The sequence below is a fragment of the Oncorhynchus mykiss genome, chromosome 21 (assembly GCF_057628025.1).
Source record: "Oncorhynchus mykiss isolate SJ-2025 chromosome 21, ASM5762802v1, whole genome shotgun sequence".
Lineage (NCBI taxonomy): Eukaryota > Metazoa > Chordata > Actinopteri > Salmoniformes > Salmonidae > Oncorhynchus > Oncorhynchus mykiss.
The window spans coordinates 30,975,718-30,992,500 of record NC_143042.1 but is presented as its reverse complement, the minus strand read 5'-3'; the positions used below and the strand labels follow the sequence as shown (position 1 = coordinate 30,992,500).

At 44.8% G+C, this 16,783-nt stretch overlaps 1 protein-coding gene across 3 annotated transcripts in view; it reads right to left on the bottom strand.

The window, feature by feature from the left end:
* Positions 1-16,783, bottom strand: part of nhsl2 (NHS-like 2) — a 149,725-nt gene that overhangs the window by 13,068 nt on the left and 119,874 nt on the right. For all 3 annotated transcript variants that reach the window (XM_036957749.2, XM_090214411.1, XM_036957751.2), the window contains exons 3-4: positions 2,910-3,058; positions 2,341-2,560 (exon numbers count right to left, since the gene is read on the bottom strand). In XM_036957749.2, the coding sequence (XP_036813644.2) occupies positions 2,341-2,560; positions 2,910-3,058 (369 nt within the window). The remainder of the gene's footprint in view (positions 1-2,340; positions 2,561-2,909; positions 3,059-16,783) is intronic.

The following is a 16,783-nucleotide window of genomic DNA, read 5'->3' as shown; positions in this document are numbered from 1 at the left end:
TTGGTATGGTTAGGTGTGTTGAGACTATCTTGGTAAGGTTAAGTGTGTTGGTAGGGTTAGGTGTGTTGGTAAGGTTAGGTGTGTTGGTAAGGTTAGGTATGTTGGTAAGGTTAGGTGTGTTGAGACTAGCTTGGTAGGGTTAGGTGTGTTGGTAAGGTTAGGTGTGTTGGTAAGGTTAGGTGTGTTGAGACTAGCTTGGTAAGGTTAGGTGTGTTGGTAAGGTTAGGTGTGTTGGTAAGGGTAGGTGTGTTGGAAAGGTTAGGTGTGTTGGTAAGGTTAGGTGTGTTGAGACTAGCTTGGTAAGGTTAGGTGTGTTGGTAAGGTTAGGTGTGTTGGTAAGGTTAGGTGTGTTGAGAATAGCTTGGTAAGGTTAGGTGTGTTGGTAAGGTTAGGTGTGTTGGTAAGGTTAGGTGTGTTGAGACTAGCTTGGTAAGGTTAGGTGTGTTGGTAAGGTTAGGTGTGTTGAGACTAGCTTGGTAAGGTTAGGTGTGTTGGTAAGGTTAGATGTGTTGGTAAGGTTAGGTGTGTTGAGACTAGCTTGGTAAGCCTAGTTGTGTTGGTAAGGTTAGGTGTGTTGAGACTAGCTTGGTAAGCCTAGGTGTGTTGGTAAGGTTAGGTGTGTTGGTAAGGTTAGGTGTGTTGGTAAAGTTAGGTGTGTTGAGACTAGCTTGGTAAGGTTAGGTGTGTTGGTAAGGTTAGGTGTGTTGGTAAGGTTAGGTGTGTTGGTAAGGTTAGGTGTGTTGAGACTAGCTTGGTAAGGTTAGGTGTGTTGGCAAGGTTAGGTGTGTTGGTAAGGTTAGGTGTGTTGAGACTAGCTTGGTAAGGTTAGGTGTGTTGGTAAGGTTAGGTGTGTTGAGACTAGCTTGGTAAGGTTAGGTGTGTTGGTAAGGTTAGGTGTGTTGGTAAGGTTAGGTGTGTTGAGACTAGCTTGGTAAGGTTAGGTGTGGTGGTAAGGTTAGGTGTGTTGTTAAGGTTAGGTTTGTTGGTAAGGTTAGGTGTGTTGGTAAGTCTAGGTGTGTTGGTAAGGTTAGGTGTGTTGGTAAGGTTAGGTGTGTTGAGACTAGCTTGGTAAGGTTAGGTGTGTTGGTAAGGTTAGGTGTGTTGGTAAGGTTAGGTGTGTTGGTAAGGTTAGGTGTGTTGAGAATAGCTTGGTAAGGTTAGGTGTGTTGGTAAGGTTAGGTGTGTTGGTAAGGTTAGGTGTGTTGAGACTAGCTTGGTAAGGTTAGGTGTGTTGGTAAGGTTAGGTGTGTTGAGACTAGCTTGGTAAGTTAAGGTGTGTTGGTAAGTTTAGGTGTGTTGGTAAGCCTAGGTGTGTTGGTAAGATTAGGTGTGTTGGTAAGGTGTGTTGGTAAGGTTAGGTGTGTTGAGACTAGCTTGTTAAGGTTAGGTGTGTTGGTAAGGTTAGGTGTGTTGAGACTAGCTTGGTAAGGTTAGGTGTGTTGGTAAGGTTAGGTGTGTTGGCAAGGTTAGGTGTGTTGAGACTAGCTTGGTAAGCCTAGGTGTGTTGGTAAGGTTAGGTGTGTTGGTAAGGGTAGGTGTGTTGGTAAGGTTAGGTGTGTTGAGACTAGCTTGGTAAGGTTAGGTGTGTTGGCAAGGTTAGGTGTGTTGGTAAGGTTAGGTGTGTTGGTAAGGTTAGGTGTGTTGGTAAGGTTAGGTGTGTTGAGACTAGCTTGGTAAGGTAGGTGTGTTGGTAAGGTTAGGTGTGTTGGTAAGGTTAGGTGTGTTGAGACTAGCTTGGCAAGGTTAGGTGTGTTGGTAAGGTTAGGTGTGTTGGTAAGGTTAGGTGTGTTGGTAAGGTTAGGTGTGTTGAGACTAGCTTGGTAAGGTTAGGTGTGGTGGTAAGGTTAGGTGTGTTGTTAAGGTTAGGTGTGTTGGTAAGGTTAGGTGTGTTGGTAAGCCTAGGTGTGTTGGTAAGGTTAGGTGTGTTGGTAAGGTTAGGTGTGTTGGTAAGGTTAGGTGTGTTGGTAAGGTTAGGTGTGTTGAGACTAGCTTGGTAAGGTTAGGTGTGTTGGTAAGGTTAGGTGTGTTGAGACTAGCTTGGTAAGCCTAGGTGTGTTGGTACGGTTAGGTGTGTTGGTAAGGTTAGGTGTGTTGGTAAGGTTAGGTGTGTTGAGACTAGCTTGGTAAGGTTAGGTGTGTTGTGTATTTTAGATGGGAACCTGATTTCCACTTAGATGCACTGTATCCATGTGTGCTTTCTTCTGCACCCTCTCTCTCTCTCTCTCATCATCTCACCATTGCCCCAAAGGTAGCTTAAATAAAAGTAGTTAAATAAAGGTACATTTTAAATCAAATAAAATGAAAAACACAAGCACACACCCGCACACACACACTACCCACCTGTGATGTCGAGGGATAGCAGGTGAGCGGGGGTGCGTCGTCCCAGGTGCCAACGAGGTTTCTCGGCCACGGGGGGTCCCAGGGAGGTGCTGCTCCACCCCACTAGAGGGCGATCTGACCCACAGGGGGATGGGGAAGGAGAGGGGGACGGGTCTGTACCCCTACTGATACTTACTGAGGAGGTCTCATCCTCCTCACACACCTGCCCCTTAGACGCCGGCTGAAGAGGAGGAGGGAGGAGAGGGTATAGGTGATGGAGGAGAGGTGACAGGAAGGAAGGAGGTACACTTAGATTCCTAGACTGGAGAATATTTGTGTTGGGACTTTTCCGATTGACAACTCTAATTTTCTGTTTGAAATCAAGCTGTCAACTTCAAATCGTAGCAAGGGAAAAAATGTTTTTCCATTATCAAACAATATGCTAGCATATCCAGACACATAGTCACCAGCACCTAAAAATCAGCTGTAGAACATTTGTGCAATAACTACAACTTGTACAAGAACGAAATACAGGTCAGAAAAGGTCAATTAAAGTACAAGTTAAACCAAATGAAGGTGTTAATATTTACCAGGAAGATGAATTCAGGTCTCTTGTTGTTGAGGGAGACAGGGGAGCGACTGAGGGTGGTGGACGTGTCGTCAGAACTCTGGGAGGAAGCTGTTGGGTGGCGGAACGTCTGGCCTGTTAGCTTGGTGTCATACAGCTGCTCTTCAAAGTCTGGTAGAAACGCATACACAAACGTGTGGTGTCAGACACACATCGTACCAGACACACAAACACACACACACACACACACACACACACACACACACACACACACACACACACACACACACACACACACACATACACACACAGATACACACACACACACCACACACACACAGAGAGAGACAGGTACACACATGCACGCACACACACAGCAACAGATATGGGCACGCACATAAACACACACACATACAACACACAGAACCTCAGACTTAGTCAAGTTGCAGAACATCCATCCCATTGGCTGCTTCTTGAAGTCTGTCCGGAGCAGAACACTAGTTAGCCACATGTTAAGTGGAGGCTTGGAGGAGTGGACACGAGAACAAAATGTGGAGCCCACCTCTTGCAATGATTCTTTAGCACTCACTGATTCACTACTCTCCCGTTTCCCTCTATTTTTCTCACACTTTCTTTGGGAATGTTGCGCTCCACCTGCTGTCTTTCTTTCTTTCTTGTCCCTTGTTGCTTCCTCACCGTCTTCCCCTGCTTCTCTCTCTGTCCTCCTCTTTCCTCCCGTTTCTCTAGAAGCTGCAGGACTCCACCTCAGGCCATTGTAAACATACTGATTACCATTCCACAACCCACCTCCCCCCCTTAAAACTCACCAAACACAACCCCCTAGCCATTCATTTCCCCCAAAACACACTCCTCCACTCCACTAAACCTCCACTCACCCCAGCAGCCCCATATCCCCCCCCCCCCCCCCCACACACACACACACACATGCAACCCCAAGCCCTGTCCCACACCCAAACTCCTTCTGACACGGGGGGGGGGGGGGGTTGATTGAACTTGCACTCTGGGACATTATGGATGCCTTCCTCCTGGTGTAGGGTTGCCTAGCAACGCCAGTCGCCTGGAGATAATGGAATACCACTTCAAATCAACAACGGCCCCCAGCAAAACCCCCTTAACAGAAGAGGGAAGACCTGCCCACTGATTATAGTTAACCAACTTACTGGGAGCCTGTGGTTGCCAGGTCTGGTTCTGGTGTGGCTATAGCAACACAGATCTGGCAACTTGGCCATCTAACATCAAATGTAACATCCCCAGTTAACTTCGGACTATACCAGGTGAACCTTACAGTGACTGTGGAATGAATGAGAGTATAAGTGAAAAAGGTATTTATGACTTTCTCGATTTGCGTCACTTCACTTGTTTTTGGCTGTATGTGCTGCAATGTCATGAAACCAAATCAAATGTTATTTGTCACATGCGCCGAATACACAGGTGTCGACCTGGCCATGAAATGCTTACTTACAAGCCCTTAACCAACAATGCAGTTTTAAGAAAAATAAGAGTTAAGAAAAAATATTTACTAGATAAAGTAAAAAATAAAAGATCAACAATGAAATAATAATAAAGAGGCTATATACAGGGGGTACCGGTCAATCCTGGGTAGCCATTTGATTAGCTGTTCAGCAGTCATATGGCTTGGGGGGTAGAAGCTGTTCAGAAGCCTTTTGGACCTAGACTTGGCAGGTAGTTTGCCCCCGGTGATGCGTTATGCAGACTGCACTACCCTCTGGAGAGCCTTAAGGTTGTGGGCGGAGCAGTTGCCGTACCAGGCTGTGATACAGCCCGACAGGACGCTCTCAATTGTGCATCTGTAAAAGTTTGTGAGTGTTTTCGGTGACAAGCCACATTTCTTCAGCCTCTTGAGGTTGAAGAGGCGCTGTTGCGCCTTGTTCACCACGCTGTCTGTGTGGGTGGACCATTTCAGTTTGTCCGTGATGTGTACACCGAGGAACTTAAAACATTCCACCTTCTCCACTACTGTCCCGTCGATGTGGATCGTTGTTGGTAATCAAGCCTACCACTGTAGTGTCGTCTGCAAACTTGATTGAGTTGGAGGTGTGCATAGCCACACAGTCATGAGTGAATGGGGAGTACAGGAGAGGGCTGAGAACGCACCCTTGTGGGGCCCCAGTGTCGAGGACCAGCGGGGTGGAGATGTTGTTTCCTACTCTCACCACCTGGGGGCTGCCCGTCAGAAAGTCCAGGACCCAGTTGCACAGGACGGGGTTGAGACCCTGGGTTTGGAGGGTACTATGGTGTTAAATGCTGAGCTGTAGTCGATGAACAGCATTCCTACATAGGTATTCCTCTTGTCCAGATGGGATAGGACAGTATGCAGTGTGATTGAGATTGCGCCGTTTGTGGGCCTATTGGGGCGGTAAGCAAATTGGAGTGGGTCTAGGGTATCAGATAGGGAGGAAGTGATATGATCCTTGTCTAGTCTCTCAAAGCACTTCATGATGACAGAAGTGAGTGCTACGGGGCGATAGTTGTTTAGCTTAGTTACCTTAGCTTTCTTGGGAACAGGAACAATGGTGGCCCTCTTGAAGCATGTGGGCACAGCAAACTTGGATAGGGATTGTGTGCATGCTCTGACGACGCGGCTAGGTATACCATCTGGGAGCCTTGCGAGGGTTAACACATTTAAATGTTTTACTCACGTTGGCCATGGTGAAGGAGAGCCCACAGGTTTTGGTAGCGGACCATGACAGTGGCACTGTATTGTCCTCAAAGCGAGCAAAGAAGTTGTTTAATTTGTCTGGGAACAAGACGTCGGTGTCCTCGACAGGTCTGGTTTTCTTTTTGTGATCCGTGATTGACTGTAGACCCTGCCACATACGTCTCGTGTTTGAGCAGTTGAATTGCAACTCTACTTTGTCTCTATACTGACGCTTAGCTTGTTTGATTGACTTGTGGAGGGAATAGCTACACTGTTTGTATTCGGTCATGTTTCCGGTCGCCTTGCCATGCTTAAAAGCAGTGGTTTGCACTTTCAGTTTTGCGCGAATGCTGCCATCAATCCACCGTTTCTGGTTAGGGAAGGTTTTAATAGTCACCGTGGGTACAACATCACCGATACACTTGCTAATAAACTCGCTCACCGAGTCAGCGTCGGACCAGCGTTGAACAGACCTGAGCACGGACGTTTCCTGTTTTAGTCTCTGTCTATAGGCAGGGAGCAACAGGAGGGCGGGGGAGGGCTTTGTATGTGTCGCGGAAGTTAGAGTAGCAATGATCCAGAATGCTGCCAGCTCGAGTCGCGCCTTCCTCTGACACTGCCTGGTATATAGATCCTGGATGGCAGGGAGCTTGGCCCCAGTGATTTTCTGGGCTGTACACACTAAAGGTCGATCGATTATGATTTTTCAACGCCGATACCGATACCAATTATTGGAGGACCAAAAAAAGCCGATACCGATTAATCTGACGATTTTTTAAATTAATTTGTAATAATGACAATTACAACAATACTGAATGAACACTTATTTTAACTTAATATAATACATCAATAAAAATCAATTTAGCCTCAAATAAACATGTTCAATTTGGTTTAAATAATGCAAAAACAAAGAGTTGGAGAAGAAAGTAAAAGTGCAATATGTGCCATGTAAAAAAGCTACCATTTAAGTTCCTTGCTCAGAACATGAGAACATATGAAAGCTGGTGGTTCCTTTTAACATGAGACTTCAATATTCCAAGGTAAGAGGTTTTAGGTTGTAGTTAATATAGTATTTATAGGACTATTTCTCTCTATACCATTTGTATTTCATATACCTTTGACTATTGGATGTTCTTATAGGCACTTTAGTATTGCCAGTGTAACTGTATAGCTTCCGTCCCTCACCTCGCCCCTTCCTGGGCTCGAACCAGGAACACATCGACAACAGCCACCCTCGAAGCATCGTTACCCATCGCTCCACAAAATCCGTGGCCCTTGCAGAGAAAGGGGAACAACTACTCCAGGTCTCAGAGTGTGTGACGGTTTGAAACGCTATTAACTCGCACCCCGCTAACTAGCTAGCAGATTCACATCGGTTACACCAGCCTAATCTCGGGAGTTGATAAGCTTGAAGTCATAAACAGCTCAATGCTTGAAGCACAGTGAAGAGCTGCTGGCAAACGCACGAAAGTGCTGTTTGAATGAATGCTTACGAGCCTGCTGCCGCCTACCACCGCTCAGTCAGACTGCTCTATCAAATATCAAATCCTAGACTTAATAACACACAGAAAAACGAGCCTTAGGTCATTAATATGGTCGAAATACGGAACCGTTATGTATTTTAACGTATTTCACGGGTGGCATGCCTAAATCTAAATACTGCTGTTACATTGCACAACCTTCTATGTTATGCCATAATTACGTAAAATTCTGGCAAATTAGTTCACAACGCGCCAGGCGGCCCAAACTGTTGCATATACCTTGACCCCTCGTGCAATGAACGCAAGAGAAGTGACACAATTTCAACTGGTTAATATTGCCTGCTAACCTGGATTTCTTTTAGCTAAATATGCAGGTTTAAAAATATATACTTCTGTGTATTGATTTTAAGAAAGGCATTGGTGTTTATGGTTAGGTACATTCGTGCAACGATTGTGCTTTTTTTGCAAATTGCGCTTTTGGTAAATCATCCACCATTTGGTGAAGTTGGCTGTCTTTGTTAGGAAAAATAGTCACACAGTTCGCCACGAGCCAGGCGGCCCAAACTGCTGCATATACCCTGACTCTGTTGCAAGAGAAGTGACACAATTTACCTCGTTAAAATAAATTTATGTTAGCAGGCAATATTAACTAAATATGCAGGTTTAAAAATATATACTTGTGTATTGATTTTAAGAAAGGCATTGATGTTTATGGTTAGGTACACGTTGGAGCAACGACAGTCCTTTTTCGTGAATGCCCACCGCATCGATTATGTGCAACGCACGACACGCTAGATAAACTAGTAATATCATCAACCATGTGCAGTTGCACCACAGACTGTCCAGCAGTTGGCGGATGCTTTAGTCCAGGTCTGGGAGGAGATCCCTCAGGAGACCATCCGCCACCTCATCAGGAGCATGCCCAGGCATTGTAGGGAGGTCATACAGGCACGTGGAGGCCACACACACTACTGAGCCTCATTTTTACTTGTTTTAAGGACATTGCATCAAAGTTGGATCAGCCTGTAGTGTGGTTTTCCACTTTAATTTTGAGTGTGACTCCAAATCCAGACCTCCATGGGTTGATAAATTTGATTTCCATTGATCATTTTTGTGTGATTTTGTTGTCAGCACATTCAACTATATAAAGAAAAAAGTATTTAATAAGAATATTTCATTCATTCAGATCAGTGTATATTAAACAAACAGTCAAATCGGTGTTCAAAAATTCCGATTTACGATTGTTATGAAAACTTGAAATCGGCCCTATTTAATCGGCAATTCTGATTAATTGGTCGACCTCTAGTACACACTACCCTCTGTAGCACCTTGCGATCGGAGGCTGAGCAGTTGCCATACCAGGCAGTGATGGAACCAGTGCTCTTGATGGTGCAGCTGTTGAGGATCTGAGGACCCATGCCAAAGCTTTTCAGTCTCCTGAGGGGGAATAGGCGTTGTCGTGGTGTGTCTTGGTGTGTTTGGACCATGATAGTTTGTTGGTGAAGTGGACACCAAGGAACTTGAAGCTCTCAACCTGCTTCACTACAGCCCCGTCAATGAGAAATGGAATGTGCTTGGGCGTTTCCTGTAGTCCACGATCATCTCCTTTGTTTTGATCACGTTGAGGGAGAGGTTGTTGTCCTGGTACCGCACTTCCAGGTCTCTGACCTCATCCCTATAGGCTGTCTCATCGTTGTCGGTGGTAGACCTGATCACCGAGGACACCGTTGTGTCATCTGCAAACTTAATGATGGCGGTGGAGTTGTGCTTGGCCACGCTGTCATGGGTGAACAGGGAGTACAGGGGGGGACTAAGCACACACCCCTGAGGGACCCCCATGTTGAGGATCAGTGTGGCAGATGTGTTGTTGCCTACTCTTAGCACCTGGGTGTGGCCCGTCAGGATGTCCAGGATACAATTGCAGAGGGAGGTGTTTAGTCCCAGGGTCCTTAGCTTAGTGATGAGCTTTGAGGGTACTATGGTGTTGAACGCTGAGCTGTAGGCAGTGAATAGCATTCTCACATAGGTGTTCCTTTTGTTCAGGTGGGAAAGGGCAGTGTTGAGTGCAATAGAGAATACGCCATCTGTGGATCTGTTGGGGCGGTATGCAAATTGGAGTGGGTCTAGGGTTTCTGGGATGATAGTGTTGATGTGAGCCATGATCAGCCTTTCAAACCACTTCATGGCTACAGACATGAGTGCTATGGGTCAGTAGCATCCACTATGGTGGTCTGCTTGAAACATGTAGGTATTACAGGCTCGGCCAGGGACAGGTTGAAAATGTCAGTGAAGACACTTGCCAGTTGGTCAATGCATGCTCGGTGTTTACTTCCTGGTAAACTGTCTGTTGACCTGTTTAAAGGTCTTACTCACGTTAGCTACGGTGAGGGTGATCACACAGCTGGTGCTCTCAGGCATGCTTCAGTGTTGCTTGCCTTGAAGCGCGCATAGAAGTAATTTAGTTTGTCTGGTAGGCTTGTGTCACTGGGCAGCTTGCGCCTGGGCTTCCGTAATAGTTTGCAAGCTCTGCCACATCCGACAAGCATCAAAGACAGTGTAGTAGGATTCAATCTTAGTCCTGTATTTGTTTGATGGTTCGTCTGAGGGCATATCAGGATTTCTTATAAACGTACAGGTTAGAGTCCCGCTCCTTGAAAGTGGCAGCTCTACCCTTTAGCTCAGTGCCGATGTTGCCTGTAATCCATGGCTTCTGGTTGGGGTATGTACGTACTTTCACTGTGGGGACAACGTCATCGATGCACTTATTGATGAAGCTGCTGACTGATGTGGTATACTCCTCAATGCCATCGGATGAGTCCCTGAACATATTTCTAGTCTGTGCTAGCAAAACAGTCCTGTAGCTTAGCATTTGCGTCATCCGACCACTTCCGTATTGACCGAGTCACTGGTAATTCCTACTTTAGCTATTGCTTGTAAGCTGGAATCAGAAGGATAGAATTATGGTCAGACTTGCCAAATGCATGGCGAGGGAGAGCTTTTCATGCGTCTCTGCGTGTGGAGTAAATGTGGACTAGAAAATGTTTTCTTCTCTTTTTACACACTGGTAGAAATTAGGTAAAACTAATTTAAGTTTCCATGCATTAAAGTCCCCCGGCCACTAGGAGCGCCGCCTCTGGATGAGCATTTTCCTGATTGCTTATGGCTTTATACAACTCGTTGAGTGCGGTTGAGCATCGGTTTGTGGTGGTAAATAGACAGCTACAAAAAATACAGATGAAAACTCTCTTGGTAAATAGTGTGGTCTACAGCTTATGATAAGATGCTCTACCTAAGGTGAGCAAAACCTTGAAACTTCCTTAATATTTGATTTAGTGCACCAGCTGTTATTGACAAATAGACACAGACCGCCATCCCTTGTCTTACCAGAGGCAGCTGATCTGTCTTGCCAATGCACAGAAAAACCAGCCAACTGTATATTATCTATGTCGTCATTCAGCCACGACTCAGTGAAACATAAGATATTACAGTTTTTAATGTCCCATTGGTAGAATCCAGTTTATTCTCCAATGATGCACGTTGGCCAATAGGACAGATGGTAGAGGCGGGTTACACACTCGCCAACAAATTCTCACAAGGCACCCAGACCTACGTCCCCTGTATCTGCGTCTTCTCTTCACGTGAATGACAGGGATTTGGGCCTGGTCGGGTATACAGAGTAAATCCTTCGCGTCCGACTCGTAAAATAAAACAATATTTGTCCAGTTCGAGGTGAGTTATCTCTGTTCTGATATCCAGAAGCTCTTTTCAATCATAAGAGACGGTGGCAGAAATATGATGTACAAAATAAGTTACAAATAATGTGAAAAAAACACACAAAATAGCACAATTGGTTAGGAGCAGCCATCTCCACCTGCGCCATTACACTCGTTTCTCAAATCTAGCCTGAGTGCCGGTCTGTTTATGTTGTAGATATGTGGTAATAGAGTATGGGCCTGAGGGCACACATTTAGTGTGTTGAGAATTCTGTAATGAATGTATTGTAATGTATTTAATATTGTATAACTGCCTTAATTTTGCCATGGCTGCAGCTAATGGGGATCCATAAGAAATACAAATACAAAATGTTACGATGTCAATTCCTTGTCACCTTCTCACCAAGGCAAATTCTGGGTATGTGTGTGTAAATGTAATTGGCAAATAAAGGGGCTTCTGATTGCATGGCAAAAAATATTTGGCTTGACAATGAGCAATTGATTTGGCAAGAGTACAAACAGATCTGGGATCAGGCTACAATAAATCTGCTTTGTGGTGCAAAAATCAAAAACCAAAATCTATGCCAGTGATTCTTTAATGTATTAGTCTAGTTATTGGGAGTAGAAGAAGCTGTCCTCATCTATCAGACTGCAGTCTCAGTCTTTCAACATCACAAAACACAAAAGAGTGCCTCTTCTCATCCAAGGCTGCTCTTAATGTGAGTTGACAAAAGCAGCAAAAAGGTACAGACAAGTATGCCACTGTAAATGTAGGAATTAATTAATCATGATATAGAAATAACAGAATAAGAGTTTTTATATAATGATGGTATTGCAAGGAGCGCAGTTAACTATAGGTGAGTATTATATGCCAGATAATATATATATGTCTTTTGAAAAATATATTTAAAAATAAGTTCATCTCAATTAGATGCAATGGTGTAAAGTACTTAAGTAAAACTACTTTAAAAGTACTACTTAAGCTATTTTTTGGGGTATCTGTACTTTACAATTTCTATTTTTGACAACTTTTACATCACTACATTCCTTAACAAAATATTGTACTTTCAACTCCATTAATTTTCCTTGACACCCAAAAGTACTCGTTACGTTTTGAATGCTTAGCAGGACAGGAAAATAGTCAAATTCATGCCCTTATCAACCAAACATCCCTGGTCCCTGGTGATCTGGCAGACTCACTAAACACGCATGCTTTGTTTGTAAATTATGTCTGAATGTTGGAGTGTGCCCATGGCTTTCCGTAACTTAAAAAAAACAAGTAAATGGTGCCATCTGGTTTGCTTAACATAAGGAATTTGAAATGAATTATACTTTTACTTTTGATCCTTAAGTAGACTGCTCAAAAAAATAAAGGGAACACACACTCAGAGACACACTCAAAATTAAAGTTGAAAACCACACTACAGGCTGATCCAACTTTGATGTAATGTTCTTAAAACAAGTCAAAATGAGGCTCAGTAGTGTGTGTGGCCTCCACGTGCCTGTATGACCTCCCTACAACGCCTGGGCATGCTCCTGATGAGGTGGTGGATGGTCTCCTGAGGGATCTCCTCCCAGACCTGGACTAAAGCATTCGCCAACTCCTGGACAGTCTGTGGTGCAACGTGGCGTTGGTGGATGGAGCGAGACATGATGTCCCAGATGTGCTCAATTGGATTCAGGTCTGGGGAACGGGCAGGCCAGTCCATAGCATCAATGCCTTCCTCTTGCAGGAACTGCTGACACACTCCAGCCACATGAGGTCTAGCATTGTCTTGCATTAGGAGGAACCCAGGGCCAACCACACCAGCATATGGTCTCACAAGGGGTCTGAGGATCTCATCTCGGTACCTAATGGCAGTCAGGCTACCTCTGGCGAGCACATGGAGGGCTGTGCGACACCCCAAAGAAATGCCACCCCACACCATGACTGACCCACCGCCAAACCGGTCATGCTGGAGGATGTTGCAGGCAGCAGAATGTTCTCCACGGTGTCTCCAGACTCTGTCACGTCTGTCACATGTGCTCAGTGTGAACCTGCTTTCATCTGTGAAGAGCACAGGGCGCCAGTGGCGAATTTGCCAATCTTGGTGTTCTCTGGCAAATGCCAAACGTCCTGCACAGTGTTGGGCTGTAAAGCACAACCCCCACCTGTGGACGTCGGGCCCTCATACCACACTCATGGAGTCTGTTTCTGACCGTTTGAGCAGACACATGCACATTTGGGGCCTGCTGGAGGTCATTTTGCAGGGCTCTGGCAGTGCTCCTCCTGCTCCTCCTTGCACGCGGAGGTAGCGGTCCTGCCACAGCTCGCATTGATGTGCCATCCTGGATGAGCTGCATTACCTGAGCCACTTGTGTGGGTTGTAGACTCCGTCTCATGCTACCACTAGAGTGAAAGCACCGCCAGCATTCAAAAGTGACCAAAACATCAGCCAGGAAGCATAGGAACTGAGAAGTGGTCTATGGTCACCACCTGCAGAACCACTCCTTTATTGGGGGTGTCTTGCTAATTGCCTATAATTTCCACCTGTTGTCTATTCCATTTGCACAACAGCATGTGAAAATTATTGTCAATCAGTGTTGCTTCCTAAGTGGACAGTTTGATTTCACAGAAGTGTGATTGACTTGGAGTTACATTGTGTTGTTTAAGTGTTCCCTAGGTGACTTTTACTTTGACTTGAGTCATTTTCTATTAAGGCATCTTACTTTTGCTCAAGTATGATAGTTGGGTACTTTTTCCACCACTGATTAGATGTTTGTCTCTAAATACGCAGACTTGGAAGAAAGTGAATTAGTTGGATTCAAGGACAGCAACTCTCTCTCCAGACATGATTGAGCAGCTTAACACTGACTCCATCTCAAATGGCACCCTATTCCCTCTACAGTGCACTACTTTTGACCAGGACCCATAGGGCTACAGTAAGCTGCTTGTCGACTGTAACACCAGTGTTGCACTAGTCTATGCACCCTTATGTTATACTAGGGAAATTGTGTTTCCTTAACTCTGGCTGACAGTGAAGACTTGTGAAGAGAAGAATCAACAACCTCTGCATGATGAAAACAGTTGCTTTGTGAGAATATTTTAGAGTTCACCGCTAGATATTGTTATGCAAATGATAGCTGAAAAGTACCAGTGGCCTGGCTTTGGCCCCAAGTGAGAGCAGTGTCAATCAATCAATCAATCACATGTATTTATAAAGCCCTTTTTACATCAGCTTAAAACCCCAAACAGCAAGAAATGCAGATGTAGAAGCACGGTGACTAGGAAAAACTCCCTAGAAAGGCAGGAACCTAGGAAGAAACCTAGAGAGGAACCAGGCTCTGAGTGGTGGCCAGTCCTTTTCTGGCTGTGCCGGGTGGAGATTAAAAGAGTTCATGGCCATTTAAGGCCGGATTGTTCTTCAAGATGTTCAAACGTTCATAGATCACCAGCAGGGTCAAATAATAATCACAGTGGTTGTAGAGGGTGCAACAGGTCAGTACCTCAGGCGTAAATGATGACGCAGTGAGACACGGGTGCCAGCTTGCATAGATGGAAAAGTCTGAGCCTTTTGGGAAAAACATAGAGATAAATCCTGTATAAAAATGTGTCAATATACTTAGAGAATTAAAACCATTAAAAGCTATAAGATTGACGCTAAAACATGCTAATGCTAAATCCAGAGCAAGTACGATCTTGCTACAATGGAAAGCACAAAACTTGTCTATTTGTGGAAAAATCACCCAGGATGTACTCTTTAGTCATATCACAGTTTACCTATTTGCTTATGGTTTTGCCTACACCTAGAGACCTGCTTTTAAAATTATATGAACAACAAATATTCCATTTTATTTGGAATGGCAAGCCTGTAAAAATTAAAAGGGCCTATTTATATAACGAATATGAATTCGGAGGGCAGAAATGATTAAATATTAAAGCATTAGACCTCTCACTAAAGGCTGCAGTCACACAAAAGTTATACTTAAATCCAAAATGGTTCTCTAGTAAATTGGTAGGAATGTCTCACCCCATGTTCAAGAATGGCCTTTTTCCCTTTATTCAGATTACAACTGCTCACTTTTGGTTGTTTGAAAAGGTAATAATCTCCACAATATCGCTATTTTTTAAAACAAGCCTTAGAAAGTTGGTTGCAATTTCAGAACAAATAATACAACCAACATTGTGGTGAAACTCAAATATACTAATTGATTAAAAATATATTTTTTCGATAAATAAAAAAAAGGTATAACCTTAGTGAATGATATCATGGAGTTACGTCACACATGCAGCTAACATAGACATATGGAAATGTCTGCTCTACCCAAAATTACAAGCAACTAATTGCAGCATTACCACAGAAAAGGAAGAGGTAAGTGGAATGGGGAAGAATTAAGGAACTTGTCTGTCGGTCCTGCATTAAAGAACATAAATGGTTAAAGAAAATTGTGATAAATAAAAACATATACCAATTTCACTTGGACCAAAAAAGGTACAAAAAATTGACAGCTGTGCCATATAAATTGCAAAATAGTTGGGAAGAGATGTTTGATGTACCCATTCCATGGCACATGGTTTATGAATTGACACGCAAAACAACGCCGGATTCAAAATTCAAATTTTCCAATTTAAATCACTATACAAAATTCTTGCAACCAATAGAATGTTATATATATATATATATATATACTGCTCAAAAAAATAAAGGGAACACTTAAACAACACAATGTAACTCCAAGTCAATCACACTTCTGTGAAATCAAACTGTCCACTTAGGAAGCAACACTGATTGACAATATATTTCACATGCTGTTGTGCAAATGGAATAGACAACAGGTGGAAATTATAGGCAATTAGCAAGACACCCCCAATAAAGGAGGGGTTCTGCAGGTGGTGACCACAGACCACTTCTCAGTTCCTATGCTTCCTGGCTGATGTTTTGGTCACTTTTGAATGCTGGCGGTGCTTTCACTCTAGTGGAAGCATGAGACGGAGTCTACAACCCACAAAAGTGGCTCAGGTAGTGCAGCTCATCCAGGATGGCACATCAATGCGAGCTGTGGCAAGAAGGTTTGCTGTGTCTGTCAGCGTAGTGTCCAGAGCATGGAGGCGCTACCAGGAGACAAGCCAGTACATCAGGAGATGTGGAGGAGGCTGTAGGAGGGCAACAACCCAGCAGCAGGACCGCTACCTCCGCCTTTGTGCAAGGAGGAGCAGGAGGAGCACTGCCAGAACCCTGCAAAATGACCTCCAGCAGGCCACAAATGTGCATGTGTCTGCTCAAACGGTCAGAAACAGACTCCATGAGGGTGGTATGAGGGCCCGACGTCCACAGGTGGGGGTTGTGCTTACAGCCCAACACCGTGCAGGACGTTTGGCATTTGCCAGAGAACAACAAGATTGGCAAATTCGTCACTGGCGCCCTGTGCTCTTCACAGATGAAAGCAGGTTCACACTGAGCACGTGACAGACGTGACAGAGTCTGGAGACGCCATGGAGAACGTTCTGCTGCCTGCAACATCCTCCAGCATGACCGGTTTGGCGGTGGGTCAGTCATGGTGTGGGGTGGCATTTCTTTGGGGGGCCGCACAGCCCTCCATGTGCTCGCCAGAGGTAGCCTGACTGCCATTAGGTACCGAGATGAGATCTTCAGACCCCTTGTGAGACCATATGCTGGTGCGGTTGGCCCTGGGTTCCTCCTAATGCAAGACAATGCTAGACCTCATGTGACTGGAGTGTGTCAGCAGTTCCTGCAAGAGGAAGTCATTGATGCTATGGACTGGCCCGCCCGATCCCCAGACCTGATTCCAATTGAGCACATCTGGGACATCATGTCTCGCTCCATCCACCAATGCCACGTTGCACCACAGACTGTCCAGGAGTTGGCGGATGCTTTAGTCCAGGTCTGGGAGGAGATCCCTCAGGAGACCATCCGCCACCTCATCAGGAGCATGCCCAGGCGTTGTAGGGAGGTCATACAGGCACATGGAGGCCACACACACTACTTAGCCTCATTTTGACTTGTTTTAAGGACATTACATC